Source organism: Rhinopithecus bieti, unplaced genomic scaffold, assembly GCF_001698545.2.
Source record: "Rhinopithecus bieti isolate Rb0 unplaced genomic scaffold, ASM169854v2 scaffold_13558, whole genome shotgun sequence".
Classification (NCBI taxonomy): domain Eukaryota; kingdom Metazoa; phylum Chordata; class Mammalia; order Primates; family Cercopithecidae; genus Rhinopithecus; species Rhinopithecus bieti.
The window spans coordinates 486,065-502,698 of NW_016808198.1; the positions used below are offsets into that span (position 1 = coordinate 486,065).

General features: G+C 35.6%; 1 protein-coding gene across 2 annotated transcripts in view; it reads right to left on the reverse strand.

Annotated features, from left to right (window-relative positions):
- ELP4 (elongator acetyltransferase complex subunit 4) overlaps positions 1–16,634 on the reverse strand; it is a 277,473-nt gene that overhangs the window by 193,342 nt on the left and 67,497 nt on the right. For both annotated transcript variants that reach the window (XM_017885757.1, XM_017885758.1), the window contains exon 4: positions 6,514–6,645. In XM_017885757.1, the coding sequence (XP_017741246.1) occupies positions 6,514–6,645 (132 nt within the window). The remainder of the gene's footprint in view (positions 1–6,513; positions 6,646–16,634) is intronic.

Genomic DNA, 16,634 nt, shown 5'->3' on the forward strand with positions numbered 1-16,634 from the left:
TATTTAGAAATTAAAATTAGATATGGTAGCTAAAATATTCATAAGGTAGCCACGAAAATTTTATTGCTGATGAAGAATTTTTAAAATTCCAATTAAAAATGAAAATAAAAATATATTCTTACAGGAAAAAACAATTTTCCAATTTTTTCTGCTCAAGACATATAACATTAACATATAATCAGATTTTGAAATACTGAAATCTTTTGAGGCCTAGAATTATAAAACAAAGACTTAGACATTTCCTCTAAAAAAGATAACTACATGCTGTAAATAAAATAATTATTATCATCTACAAAAAACTGTCATCAACTCAATAAAAATTGATACATTTAAAATATCAAACTATTATCAATAACTAGTCAGCTTATTAGGTAAGAACATGTTGCTTTAGTTTTACATTATGAAAACTTCTAATTCACATTCATAAACTGCCTTTTGACTTTGTCATCTGTGGAAGTGTGTAAAATGACATGGTTCAGTAAATTTTATGATGCTAAAAGAAAATGAACTTTGATGGGGGTCCAGGAGGAAAATGGTAAAAAACAATACTATACTCTACTTCTAGTATGTTACAAAGAAACAAAACTTTCAAAGAAAAGCTGCACCAAAAAAATCTAAATAAGACATTTTCTTACCGTTATTATTTCTTATTTCTCAGTATAGCATACCAGACAGCAAGAATTGTTTTTAAAACACTTTGATTCTTAGTTTAATCATTAGAAACTGGAGCTAATAATTATTTTACAAGGCTGTTGTGAGACTTTAATGTAATACTGGCAATGAATATTCTGTAAATTATGAATTGCATGTAAATGTTATTCATTATTATTATTACTGTGTCATGATTCACTAGAGAATGAGAAGATCCATCACTGTGTTTTGTAATTACATTGACTTATTGAAAAAATGGTATTTGTTTGTCATCTACACCTGTACACATCTACCACAGGACTGTTGCAGCTAAACCACTAAGACAGAAAGTCAATGTTTCATGAGAATTTAATATAATAAAGACTTAACACACTGAAATGAATTGCTGGAGTCACTGTAGGTCATGGTATTAAAGCTCTGCAATACTGAGAAAATTAAGTCTCAGAATATACTGTTGGCTAACAATTCATGGAGTGTCAGGAATAGTGGTTGATGATTATAAGACAGGGGAGAGGAAGGCGTATCTACCTTAGAGAGAGAATTAAAATCACATGGTGAAGGAAAGAGGGCTTTTTAAAACTATACACTCTCCCATTTAAATGAAGCACTGCTTTATGCTTTACTGAACTATTATTACTGATCTAGGTATATATATTCTTGTCCTCTTTTGCATTAGTAAGTGGTAATATGGCTACACCCTTAGGACCTGGGGACAACTTATTTTAAAAGGCATCTCTGATAATCAACACTCCTAGTTTTGAACTATTTATTTAATCTTAAGCCACAATTATGTTAACTGCATTTTGTCCCAAGTAAAATAAAGAAAATACGTGAAGTCTACGGCCAAACCATCCTGAATGTGCCCAATCTCATCTGATCTCAGAAAACCCAGTGATATGGTTTGGTTCTGTGTCCCCACCCAAATCTCAACTCGAATTGTAATCCCCAAACGTCGAGGAAAGTCCCTGGTGGGAGGTGATTAGATCATGGGGGTGGTTTATCCCATGCTGTTCTCCTGATAGTGAGAGAGTTCTCAGGAGATCTGATGGTTTAAAAGTAGCAGCTTTCCCTGTGCTTTCTCTCCTGTTGCCATGTAAGATGTGCCTTGCTTCCCCTTCACCGTCTGCCATGATTGTAAGTTTCCTGAGGCCTCCACAGCCATGTGAAACTGTGAGACAATTAGACCTCTTTTGTTTGTTTATAAATTACCCAGTCTCAGTGAGAATGAACTAATACAGCCAGGTTTGTGTGTGTGTGTGTGTGTGTGTGTGTGTGTGTGTATGTGTGTGTGTGTGTGTGTTAAAATGAGAAAGGCAAAGTAAAGCCTAGATTTATAAAGTAGATAATGGTAAGTGATCATCAAAGCCTATCAGTCTTGGCAAATCATCATATATAAAATTACCTTAACAGGCAAATATACATGCTAGTGACATTTCAAAGAAAAGCAAAGAAGCCAGAAGGTGATTCTATTTTCTAAAGTGGACAGAACTCACTGTAAATACAAGTAAACATAAGCATGACCATTGACTGTATATACAAAATAAGCTATCATTTTGTCTATATTGATTAATGTGTCTTAGCTCAGTTTAATATTTAATCTATATACTATATAATTCATTCATTCATGCATCCAACAAATAATTACTGAGCACCTACTAAATGTCAGTGAAACAAAACAGTCAAAGTCCCTTTCTCCCACTGAGCTCACATTCTAGTAGGAGATAATAATAAATTAGATATATATTATCAGCATTTAATAAGTGCCTTTAAGAAAAGTAAAGCAGTGAAAGAAGATGATAGAGAGTGCTTTTATTTCATCTACAGTGACAAAGGCAGTCACTTCTGATAAAGTAATCTTTTAGTAGAGACCTAAGAAAATGAAAAAATAAATAATCTGGACAAGATCATTGTAAGAACAATTTTCAAAACATTCAAGCTTTAAACCTTGAAAACTGAGCACTAGGGCCGGGTTCAGTGGCTCATGTTTGTAATCCCAGCACTTCAGGAGGCCAAGGTGAGAGGATTGCTTGAAGGCAGGAGATTGAGACTAGCCTGGGCAACATAGTGAGACTGTCTCTACAAAAATATTAAACAATCAGCTGGGTGCTGTGGCAGGCACTTGTGGTCCCAGATACTTGTGAGGCTGAGGTGAGAAGATCACGTGAACCTGGGAGGTCAAGGTTGCAGTGAGTCATAATTGCACCACTGTACTGTAGCCTGGGTGACAAAGTAAGATCCTATTTCAAAAAAAAAAAAATAGAAAAAAAGAAAAACTGTACTAAATTTATTTGTTAATATGCAACCTTAATTAATAGATAACAAAGCTAATGGCAGGTACACCAGACTCTAAAAGGAAGAATGAAATTAGCACTACTCACTGGGGCAAGGATAGTATCTATGATTCAAATTTATAAAAAACAATGTATTTTTAAAGAAACAAATGATTTTTACCCAAACTCTATATAGCTTTCATAATAGCAATAAGAGAAAAGGCTGGCCAGGTGCAGTGGCTCACACCTGTAATCCCAACACTTTGGGAAGCTGAGATGGGTGGATCACGAGGTCAGGAGTTCAAGACCAGCCTTGCCAACACGGTGAAACCCCATCTCTACTAAAAAGTACACAAATTAGCTGAGTGTGGTGGTGTGCATCTGTAATCCCAGCTACTTGGCAGGCTGAGGCTGGAGAATTGCTTGAACCCAGGAGGTGGAGGCTGCAGTGAGCCGAGATTGTGCCACTGTACTCGAGCCTGGGTGACAGAGTTAGACTCTGTCTCAAAAAACAAAAAAAGGAGAAAAAAGGCTTAAAGCTTTAGTTACTTGCATTTTTGACAACAATTTCACTTGAGAATGTTAATTGCCAATGAAAAGACCAAAACCAGCTGGGTGCAGTGGCTCACAACTGTAATCCCAGCACTTCGGGAGGTCAAGGCAGGCAGACCATCTAAGGTCAGGAGTTTGAGACCAGCCAACATGATGAAACCCCGTCTCTACGAAAAATACAAAAACTAGTCGGATGTGGTGGTGGGCGCCTATAGTCCCAGCTACTTGGGTGGCTGAGGCAGGTGAATCACTTGAATGTGGGAGACAGAGGTTACAGTGAGTTGAGATCATGCCACTGTACTCCAGTCTCTAAACTTAAGAGTTTAGGTTCATTACTGACGCTTTCAGGACACAGCAGTAGAAAAATTAGAATACAGTCACCATTAAGCCCAGTCACTTGAATGAATCTACCAGAGTCAAAGACATGAAGTTCTTTGCCATTAGGGTTCTCAAGTGCTAGTCCTATATTTCTAGTTTGTTTTGATCTCTATCACTTAACTCATATTTTCCTAAACAGACTAACATCTATTCTGGCTGCCTGCACCCAGTTCTCATTCACATCCAAGCTAGGCTATACCTGTAACAACTTCTGATTACACAGAGCTTCCTTCTATTTTTTAATACAAATGTATAGTATTTTACTGTTCAGACACACCATAATTTACTTAGCTAGTTGCTTACTGATAGACATTTAGGCTATTTTCAATCTCTTGCTATTAAAAAAATACGCTGCAAGAATAGCTCATGTATATTCACTTTTACATTTTAGTAAATATATTAATGATGTAAATTTCCAAAAGAATCAAAGAACATATGTTTTTGTAATCATGAATGTTACTACCAAAACACTCTCTACAGAAGTTGTACCTTTTACATTTTCACCAGCAAAGTATGAGTACCAGCTTCCCCCACCCTTGCTAATACAGTGTCTTACCAAGTTAGATCATTGTCAATTTGATAAGAGAAAAATAGCGGGACAGTGTAGTTTTCATTTGAATTTCTCTTATTAGAACTGAAATTGGGCATATGTTTTGTATGTTTAAGAGTCACTTAAATTTTCTTTTCATATTTTTGCCCATAAAAAAAAAATCAGTTGTAGAATTTTTCCTTATTCATTTTAAAAGTTATTTGTATGTAAGTAAAATTTGTCTTTGTTTTATAATTTGAGTTGCAAATATTCTCTCTTAAATTTGTAGTTTGTTCACAGTCATTTAAATCACAGCATAAAATTATTATTCAAATAGTTTCCACACTTAAATTAGAACAACATGTCATTGCTTAATATGTACCTATTATAACATGTTTTATATCTGGTACACAGATGATGCTTAGCTTAGTATTTGCTGACTAAATGAATAAATACATTTATCATTATTATTAACTAAAATAACATTAATATAAGTGCTGGAGGTACAAGAGGAAATAAAACAAGCACTCTGCCTTGCAGAAAATTTTCTTTCTGGTGGAGGAGAGAGTTACACTACCAATTAAGTATAAAACAATGAAAAAGATGTATTTTTTTTTTTTTTTTTTTTGAGACGAAGTCTTGCTCCGCCCAGGCTGGAGTGCAGTGGCACGATCTTGGCTCACTGCAACCTCCGCCTCCTGGGTTCAAGCAATTCTCTGCCTCACCCTCCCGAGTAGCTGGTATTACAGGCACCCGCCACCACACCCAGCTAATTTTTGTGTATTTTTAGTAGAAACGGAGTTTCACCATCTTGGCTAGGCTGGTGTTGAACTCCTGACCTCGTGATCCACCCGCCTTGGCCTCCCAAAGTGCTGGGATTACAGGTGTGAGCCACCGCGCCCGACTCAGAGAAAGATGTACTTTAAAATATATGAAGTGCTACAGGAAAAAAAAGAAAGTAGATAATTATGTATGGAAAGCCATAAGAGGTAGTAACATTTGAACTTGGAGAAGGATGCATTGGTGAGTAAGAAAGTGAAAAAAGCATTACTAAAAGAAATACAAGCAATTTATAAGGAGCAATTCTCATAGGATAGTTGAATGTAGTGTTTTATAAACACAAGAGGAAGAGGCTAAAAAGGTAGACTTGGATTAGGTTGTACAGATTTTCTATACAATCTTAAATTTGTATTTCATACTGAAAACTTATAATACCAAACAGGTTTCATCTCATATACTAACTTTCATTAGTGGTAGTGGCTACCCAGAACATTCCTGTAGAGAAGAATTCTAAGGCTGTGTCTGAGTTTGGCAGGAGGGTATTAGAGGGTACTACAGTCTGCTATTTATTTAGAAGGGGGTAGTGAAAATAGGAAACAAAATGAGGCATTTGAAGTTAAAGAGTATCATACACATATTTCTATCCTTGGGAAAGATAACACTGATGTCAATATGGAAGACTAGAGAAGGATGGACTAAGGAAACTATGTCTTATTCAGATTACGCAAGCTTATGTCTCTTCTTTAACTTTTATACTAGTATGGTAATATATGATAGACATTAAATAATGTTGTCTGAAAAGTGAATGAAGTGAACAATCAAATAAGGAAGCTAATAAATGAACCATGCCATCACCAGGAACAGAGTTCATGAGTTACTGGACAGATTTATTGGCATTTGTTTTGACTTCTCAGAAATTTTTCCTTCATTTCTTACCTATTCTGTCTGTTCTGAATAGATGACATTACCAGACAGATGAGTTTGAAAATACAATGATTGAAAATGTTTAAGGATAAAAATAGTAATTCCAAAGAACCATCACTTACATTGAACATTTATAGGTAACCATACCGGATAGAAATGGCTTCATTAGTTCACTTACTCTGTCTTGCAACCCTAGAATAAAGCATTCTATATGGGTATTATGGAAGAAATGAAACAATCTATTTTGGTAAAAAACAAGTTACCATAATTTTACTTGTAAGAAATACATTATCTTGACCAAATACTCTACAAATGAAACAGCTAATTCTTTAAATAAACAAATACACATATAGGCATACCACGAGAGATTCTATAAGATGCAAACAAATGCATTTGCAAATTTTAGAAAGAATTTGTAGGTTTACTTGCCTCCATCTTGGGTAATAACTGGTAACGCCAAGCTATTTTCATCTTAATATTAGATTCTGGTGTTTTATGATTATACACATCTTCATCAAATTCCTTCTTACTATTATCATCCAGTAATGGTGCTGGAAGTTCCTAAGAAAACAGAATGACATATAATTGAGATTCTGTGGTAAAATACGACAATTTTCTTAAACCATAATGTTAGCAACACTAGAAATTTCCAATGTATTGAAAATTCATGACTAACATTGATTTAAATACAAATTCATAAAAATATAGACATTTCTAAAACAGAGAAAACAAGTATAATACAAACATTAAGTTTAATTTTTTAGCAATAAAATTTAAAGAAAATATCCAAATTTCTATACTCACAAAAATCAACTGCTATTCTAACAAGAGGTTATACTCATTTCTCAAAATGTATATGCTTAAAGCAAAGTCTGGAGTTAGTACTTATGTATTACATATAATTATTATTATGTTGACCACAAGGTAAAAATAAAACATTTGCACAATGTGCTTACTGGTTTGTAATTTTAGAATTCAAAAAAGCCATTCACTAAAATAACGGGTGAAGTAACAACTAAGAATAATGACATTTATTTTACCTATATCAAATGCCAGTTTTGCACCTGCAAGCTTATGTCTCTTCTTTAACAATAATCTCTGATTAAATGAAGAGATGATAAGTTCCAATTTATCAATTTTGGAAGGTGACCAACTTTGTAACTATAAAAAACATAAAAAACTAGAAAACATTTTTGTTAAGCGGTACTATAGAAAGAATTCAAAGAAAACTGTATTTAAGTTTCTTGAAGAAGGAAAGCACATACAATAATTTTGTTTTATTTTCTATTAGAATCATAAAGATAATGTGGGGCACTGGATTAGTAAATATAATCTGTGCTATATTATATTTTAGTCTAAATTGCAACTTCTACTTTTCAATATCAAATTTACTTATGCTTAGAATCATGTCAACAAATCAGCTCAAAACACATTACCTGTTAATATGATATATTTTACTTACCTTCTAAAAGACCTCAAAGTGAACCCACATTTTAATTAATGCTGGTATTAGAAACCAGTTATATCATTTAAGCTGTGAATCCATCATTCCTAGCTAAGCATTAGTATCTTACAATCTAAAGTAACTTCATTTTCCAATGGAAATACCTATCTGTGAGGGAGTTTAGTGTAATACAGCATAGTGGTTATGAGTTTGAATTCGGCAACTAGAATGTCCAGTTCAAATCTTGACTTTGCACTAGTAGCAGTGTCTGTGTTACCACATGACCTCTCTATGTCTCCATTCATCACCTAAAAAATGGAGGTAATAGTATTTACTTCTGGCTGCATGCAGTGGCTCACACCTAAAATCCTAGCACTTTGGGAGGCCAAGATGGGTGGATCACTTGAGTTCAGGAGTTTGAGACCAGTTTGGGCAACATGACAAAACCCCATCTCTACAAAAAATACAAAAAAATTAGCTGGGTGTGGTGGCACATGCCTGTAGTGCCAACTACTTACGGGGCTGAGATGGGAGGATTGCTTGAGCCCAGGAGGTTGAGGCTACAGTGAGCAAAGATCATGCCACTGTACTCCAGCCTGGGTGACAAAGCAAAACCCTGTCTCAACAACAACAACAACAACAACAACAACAACAGCTACAACAACAACAACAAAGTATTATTCATTTCAATGAGTTGTTGTAAGGAGTAAATAAGTTAAAAATGTAAAATACAGAGAATGGTGTTTCCTACATATTAGGAATCCTACAAATGTTAGATCGTGAGAAGTCAGTCAAACAATTGTCCTCAGAGCCACACATTTTGTATTGTCAATATCGGGCAATAAATTTAGTATAATGTATTTGGATTAACATCTTTTTCAACCCCAGGGACACCTGGCAATAGCTGTAACAATGGTTACTCACAACTCAATAATAAAAACATTTGAAAATAATTTATATCACACTGTCCTCTTATTGTGGAAAATAGTCCGATTCTAAGAAATGCTCTTACATTAATGTGTACAACATTAGAGAAATAACCCTAAAGTACTAAAGACTCATTAATATGTTTAACTTATCTAAACAAGATGAGACTATAAAATATAGGTAAGCATTTCCTGATTTATCTTATTAAATATGTATCTATTCCCATAATAGATGTTTTACCATGTTAAACACTTTTAATGTATCATGAAAATTGTAACGATTCCAAGTTTAATACTGATAAGGCACTCATTTTCTTAAAGATGAAAATGTTCAAAAGATGTACAGAAAATACACTTTTTCAATTAACGCCTATATAAAGGTTGTAAGGTTTCTTATATATGCACACACATATATATATGGTTTCTTATATATACATATATAGGTTATAAGATTTCTTATATATACATACATATATACATTATATACACTTATATATGCGCGCGCGCGCGTGTGTGTGTGTATATATACTCCTGGGCTCAAGGGATCCTCCCTCCTCAGCCTCCTGAGTAGATGGGACTACAGGCGCATGCCACCATACCTGGCTAATTTTTGTATTTTTTGTAGAGACCAGATTTCACCATGTTTGCCCAGGCTGGTGTCGAACTCCTGAGCTCAAGCAATCTGCCTGCCTTGGCCTCCCAAAGTGCTGGATTACAGGCATGAGCCACCATCCCAACCCTTTATATATTTTTTAAAGTGAAATAACATAACATAAAAACATCATTTTAAGTATAAAATTTGGTAATTTTTAGTAATTCAGAGTTGTGTAACCATCACCACTATCTACCTTCATCAGTCCCCCAAAAAACTGCACACCCATTTAAAAATCACTCCACATTCCCCTTCTCCCCTGCCCCTGGCAACCACTAATCTTGTCTTTACGGATTAGTTGTTCTGGACATTTCCTATAAATGGAACCATACAATATGTGACCTTTTGTGTCTGGCTTCCTTCACTTAGACTAACGTCTTCAATGTTGAACTACGTTGCACCAGTATTTCATTCTTTTTTGTGGTCGAATACTATTCATTGTACGTATGTACCACATTGTTTAACTACTCATCACCTGACATACATGGATCATTTCTATTCTTCAGTTATTATGACTAATGCTGCTATAAATATTCACACATAAACTTTTGTGTGAACATGTTTCCATTCTCTTTGGTATATACCTAGGAGAGGAATTCCTGAGTCACAGGGTAACTCCGTTTTTAACTATTTGAGGAACTGCCAAAATGTTTTCCACAGTGGCTAACCCATTTTACATTCTGACCAACAATGTAAGTGGGTTCCATTTATTCCATATTCTTAGCAACCAATTGTTATTATTATTATTTTTAAATAGCTACCCTAGTGGGGATGAAGTGGTATCTCAATGTGGTTTGGATTTGCATTTCCCTAATGACAATGATGCTGAGCATTAACTTCAGTTGCTGGGCTGGCCGTTTGTATATCTCAGAAATATGTCTAACATGGCTTATCCCTCCCCTTTTTTTCTTTTCTTTTTTGAGATGGAGTCTCGCTCTGTTGCCCAGGTTGGAGTGCAGTAGCGTGATCTGGGCTCACTGCAAGCTCTGCCTCCCAGGTTCACACCATTCTCCTGCCTCAGCCTCTTGAGTAGCTGGGACTGCAGGCGCCCACCACCACGCCTGGCTAATTTTTTGTATTTTTAGCAGAGACGGGGTTTCACCGTGTTAGCCAGGATGCGCTCGATCTCCTCACCTCGTGATCCACCCACCTTGGCCTCCTAAAGTACTGGCAGTACAGGCATGAGCCACCGCGCCCGGCCCCTACATTCTTTATATCATTATTGCAATCAGAATGCTTACTTTTACATTTTTACATTTTTTTACATTTTTGAAATTTTTTATCTTCTGTCTTCCCCCATACATATGCAGGCTCTATGGGGACAAGGACACTGTTGGGATGGGTCCCTGCATCTGTGAATTCTACCCAGCACCTAAAAAACCTCAAGGAAGATTTGCTGAAAGGAAGGAAACACTGCAGGTGTAGTAACACTTGAAAGTTATGAGCAGGGAAGCCCCAAGGAGGCTCACTGAGCACAGGCAGGTTCTCAGCAGCATGGAAGTACTTGTTATGGTGCTCATTTCATAACAAGATCAGAGTATATACATTATCATATAGTTCCTACCCATCAAGAAACTTATAGCCTTTATGGGAAAATGAGATTATACATACATGAAATGTCAATGAATATCAAGCTGCATGTGATCCGATACCAAAATGTTTGGCACAGATGAAAGTGAAATGGGAATTCAGAAAAGAGAGAAACATCTGTTTAAATTTGAGACCACTGGCCCTAATTAATTCTTAAGATTATCCTAATTAATTTCTGAATGTGACAGTGAAGTTTGGAACCACACCAAATGATGACAAACTCTATATATTTATGGCATTCGGCTGGACCTTGACTTTTCTTGTTTTGTTTTTCACAACTGAATTTTTTGAAGTATTTAAAATTATTTTTTGTTTCATAATATAGGAGAGACCTATGATCCATATCTGTTATTCTGATATCTTAACCTAAAATACCTAAAATGTAGTAATTCCTAAATGTACTTTAGAAAAATTTTAAACATGAAGAGTAGGTGAATAAATACTCATTACACTACCATAAAGGAACTAACTGGACATTCTGTTTAGAACATTTTAACTACATAAAAACTGCCTACTTAGTATTGGTTGGTGGTCATCATTCTACCTCTGAATAAAATCTGAGAATTGGCCAGGCACGGTGGCTCACGCCTGTAATCCCAGTATTTTGGGAAGCTGAGGTGGGCCTATCACCTGAGGTACCAGTCTGCCCAACATGGCGAAATCACCTGAGGTACCAACTGCCCAACCAGTCTGTCTCTAGTTAAAAAAAAACAAAACAAAAAATGGCGGGTGTGTGTAATCCCAGCTACTCGGCCGGCTGAGGCAGGAGAACCGCTTGAAGCCGGGAGATGGAGGTTGCAGTGAGCTGAGATCATGCCACTGCACTCCAGCCTGGGCAACAAGAGCGAAAATCTGTCTCCAAAAAAAAAAAAAAATCTATAAATTATTTTAAAGTTACCTTACGTTCTTGGTTTTCTATTATTTTCCTGCCTTTATATATAGTAAATAAATCATAATAAAATCATATCAATGTTACTGCTAATAATAAAATCACATCAATATTTTTTATTGCTTTGTGGGGGCAGAATAAAACTTGCAGACTGTAAAGAAAAAGTTTCCAGATTTTGATATTCTCAAGCTTTCCTTTCCCCACAGCCCTATCCTCAAGGTGGAGAGCCACTAATTTTATTTCTGAAATGAGAAAGTAAACAAATATTTTAATAAAATATTATAAATACTTAAATTTAATTAACTTACATCTAGCTTGCAAAATCTATTTATTTTCATGTACAATTGTCTAAAACTTATTTTCCCAATTTCTTTTTTCTGCATTTAAGAAAAGATCCTAGATACCAATTAAAACATTTTATGATCTAAATTAGTTTGTTAATCTCAGTCATAAAAATGTATCAGCATTATTTATGAAACCATTGGTCTGTAAGTATGCTGTTCAACATTCTAGCTTCTAGCTATTAAAATTTAAATTTGTATTAATTAAAATTAAATGAATGAAAAAGTTAATGTCTCAACTGCGCTAGCCACATTTCAAGTGCTTAATAGTCAAAAGTAGTTAATAGCTACTCTATTGCATAGTTCTGATATAGAACATTTTCAACACCACAGAAAATTCTGTTGGCCAGTTCTAGAATAGAAAATAGGATATGTATTTATTTACCTAACACTTCAAATTGTGTACTGTGTGAAGTTTTATAACTGTCAATGACACATTTTTCACTTACATCAATCAGAATTCTGAAGAAGCATCACACTTAATTGTTTAAAAAGAAAATTAATAGTTCATTAGTTTATTTTTATCATTATTATTTTTTGGAGTCTCGCTGGGTGGCCCAGGCTGGAGTGCAGTGGCACAATCATAGCTCACTACATCTCTGAACTCTGGGGTTCAAGGAATCCTCTTGCCTCAGTCTTCTGAGTAGCTGGGACAACATGCCGCACACCACCACACCTGGCTAACTTTTTTCTTTTCAATCTTTGGTGGAGTTTATCATTTCTCTACTGTTAGAAATTTAGGTTGTTTGCAATCTAAAAATGCTACAACAAACTTGGTTTATAACATAAACATCCTTTGCACCTGAAATTACTTTTTTTCTATGAGATGTAGAAAACATGCAGAATAGAGAATAATATAGTAAAAGTCACAGATTCTACTACATACATGGCTTTAACAATTCATAACAATTGGTATACTTAGAAAACAAACCAGTAGCTTCAGCAAGCAAAGAACAACAGTTGTGTGAAAACAGTAGGATTGGTTGAAAAATTTTTAAAGGAACATGAAGATCTACAGAGCCTTTACTTTTCCCTAAGAGTCAGGATTCTACCCACCCCCACCTCCACCAACTAACTGCAAGAGAAATGGAAAGTTCAAATAAGACAAACCTTGGAAGCTGGAGCACTGCTGAGGGAAGGGATGAGACATCACATTGAAGATAGGATAATTTCTTGAAAGTCTTCATACAGAGGGGTGAGAGGACTTCCTCTTCCCCTCCACTGTCCCCACCCCACCCGCACCACAGTTGCCTCCCACTGCTAAGGCTTTCAGAAGGGCAGAAGCCATCCTTTAATAGAACAGGCAATGGATGGGGAGACTGAAGGATTCCTCCCAGGAAATACTAGCAAAATTAAGAGAAAAGACCTTTAAAGAGATGCTATTTTACATCAGCTCACAGTAAACCTACTCATTCATAAGTTACATGCCCAAATACACAGCACTTCCAATTAGTTTTTCAGTCCCTCACTTTTGAATATGAATGGACAGAGAAGAATCACTAGATACTTGAGAAAAGCATCTAATATGAAATTCAAGGACTAAAACAAATGAGCAGAAAATGAAAACAATGCCAGGAGCAGAAAAAAGTCACAAAAATAAAAAGTAATATTTATTGTAAAAGATGTGTGCATAAAAAATATGAGAATAATAATTCAGTAAAAGGAAAAAATCTGGAAAAAAAGTGTGCAGAAATTAAAAACGCAATTGCAGATTTGTGAAAAAAATAATCAGAAGTGCCAGATCAATGTGGTCAAATCTCTCAGAATAAAAGATCAATAATAATGATGATAGCAATGCTACTTTAAAAATATAGTTAGTATGTTTTAAAGTGCTTCCTGCCAGGTGCTATTCTAAGCACCCTAGAAAATTAACATATTTAATCCTCAAATCAATCCTAAGAATTAAGCACTACTACTAAACCCATTTTATATAGATGAAGACATTGAAACACAAAGGTTAATTAACTGGTCCAAGGTCGCAAAATAATTAAGTAGCAGACCCAGGAATTGAGTTTGGAAAGTCTTGCTCTGTAGCTCAGCCTCTTAACCACCATCCTATGTGGCTTTCTAAAGACACAGAACATGGCTGAATGTGGTGGCTCACACCTGTAATACCAGCACTTTGGGAGGCTAGGGGAGAAGGCTCACCTGAGGCCAGAAGTTTAAGACCAGCCTGGGCAAAATAGTGAGATCTTTTCTCTACAAAAAAATAAAATAATTAACCAGGCATGGTGGTGCGTGCCTGTAGTCCCAGCTACTTGAGAGGCAGAGTGGAAGTATTGCTTGAGGCCAGCAGGTGGAGGATGTAGTAAATTATGATCACACCAGTGCATTCTAGCCTGGGTGACAGAGCGAGACCCTGTCTCAAACAAAAAAAAAAAAAAAAAAAAAAAAAAAAAAAAAAAAAAAAGACAGAACATGAGAGAAAAAAGAAAACATTTAGAGGACTAGTTTAGGAGGTTGATACTCTGAAATAGCGTATTTTAGATTTTAAAATCCTACTGAGTATATAAACTTTGAATGGAAATACATCTACAACAAGGCACATAATTCTGACATTTCAGAACAAGAGGTAATACAGAGAAAATCTAAATTGCTTCTCCAGGTTGGGTGTGAATATGTTAGGAACATGAATGGCATCAAACTTTATAACAGCAACACTGGACTGCTCTGAGACAAAGTTATTTCTAATCTAGAATTGTATATTCAGCAAAACTAATGTTAAATTTGAGAGTGGAATTAAGACATTATCAGACATGCAAAGTTTAAAATACCTCTACCACCTCATTCCTCCCTTCTACCTCCATTCACTCTCAAGTTATTAGAGAATGTATAGCACCAAAACAAGGGATGAACTAATACATATAAACACCAGAGATCCAGGAAACAAGGCATCTTACACAGAAGCAAGGTCAAGGCAGTTGCTAGAATGATAAAGTGCCAGAATAACAGCTGTGTAGACAACCTCGGAAGCAAGCTGTCCATTTGGAGTTGGAGTATGGAGGATTCCAAGGGTTTCATACATACATTAAAGAGGAGTTTGAAAACTTTAGTGGAAAGCTTTGGGATGAATTCATAATTCATACAGATAAAAAATGAGGCAATTGTTACTTCTAGAAAAAACAACAGGTATATAACAAAGGAGAAATATAAACTGTCAAATATTGTAATATTTGACTGATTAAGAAATTGTCCTAATGTACACACTTAATACTGACTTAACTAGGGAAGAAGAATTAAATATACTGAAAGGGAAAATAAAGAAAGTGATAGACCAGCCTTGGCAACATGGTAAAACTTCATCTCTACAAAAAATATTAATACAAAAATTAACTAGGGGTGGTGGCGCTCAACTATAGTCGCAGCTACTTGGGAGGCTAAGGTGGGAAGATCTCTTGAGCCCTGGAGGCGGGGCTGCAGTGAGCCACTGCACTCCAGCCTGGGTGACAGAGTGAGACCCTGTCTCAAAAACAAACAAAAGAAAAAAGTGATATAGGGAAAGAGAAAGAGCAAGAGAGAGAGCGAGAAAGAGCATGTGTGAGAGACAGCGAGAGAATGTGTGTGTATGGTGTGTGTACGGTATTATATGAGAGCTGAACCTTCGTATTTTGTGCAAGGATAGTAATAGACACAAAAATGGGAAGGGAAAGGTAGTATAGAAATAAGAAGTCAAATAAATGCCACAAGAATAAACTGATAGTGGTCTATGTATACCCCACCAACCCCAAACTTACTTTTATATTAATATTAAAAGGAAGACCTACTACTAACATTAGATCCTTTAGAAAAAGACCTTTTATTTCACAGTATTGAGTAAGTTATCAAGTCTCAGAGAGTATACTAAATTTCTGCTAAGGAAAAGTGGTTTAAATATTTCTTTTTCCATGAAGTAGTATGTTTTTAAAACCATCAGACTGGAAGAACAACTGGTGTTTGGGGCAAAGACAGTCCATTTGGGAATATCTGTATTTGATGATGAATATCCAACCCAAGAGACCTTCTCTGAAGCAGGAGTTGTAACACTACAGGAAAGAAATCACATAGAGAAAATAGCAACCTCTCCAGCCTGCTTACCTCCATCCATTAACTTTGATATTTCTCCTTTGCAAACTCAAGGGGCATATTGCATACACTATAAAATTCAACACCACAAAAAGCACATGACTTCTTACGTTACTAGCATTCTCAGCATTATTTCTAGAATGGGATTTTAGAAGTCTCAACTTTTCAAAACAGTCTATACAAAAAAATACCTCATTTGTCTTTTTTTTTTTTTTATTATACTTTAACTTCTAGGGTACATGTGCACAACGTGCAGGTTTGTTACATATGCATACATGTGCCATGCTGGTGTGCTGCACCAATTAACTCGTCATTTACATTAGGTATATCTCCTAATGCTATCCCTACTTTCCCCTCCCCACAATAGGACCCAGTGTGTGATGTTCCCCTTCCTGTGTCCAAGTGATCTCATTGTTCAATTCCTACCTATGAGTGAGAACATGCGGTGTTTGGTTTTCTGTTCTTGTGATAGTTTGCTGAGAATGATGGTTTCCAGCTGCATCCATGTCCCTACAAAGGACACGAACTCATCCTTTTTTATGGCTGCATAGTATTCCATGGTGTATATGTGCCACATTTTCTTTATCCAGTCTGTCACTGATGGACATTTGGGTTGATTCCAAGTCTTTGCTATTGTGAATAGTGC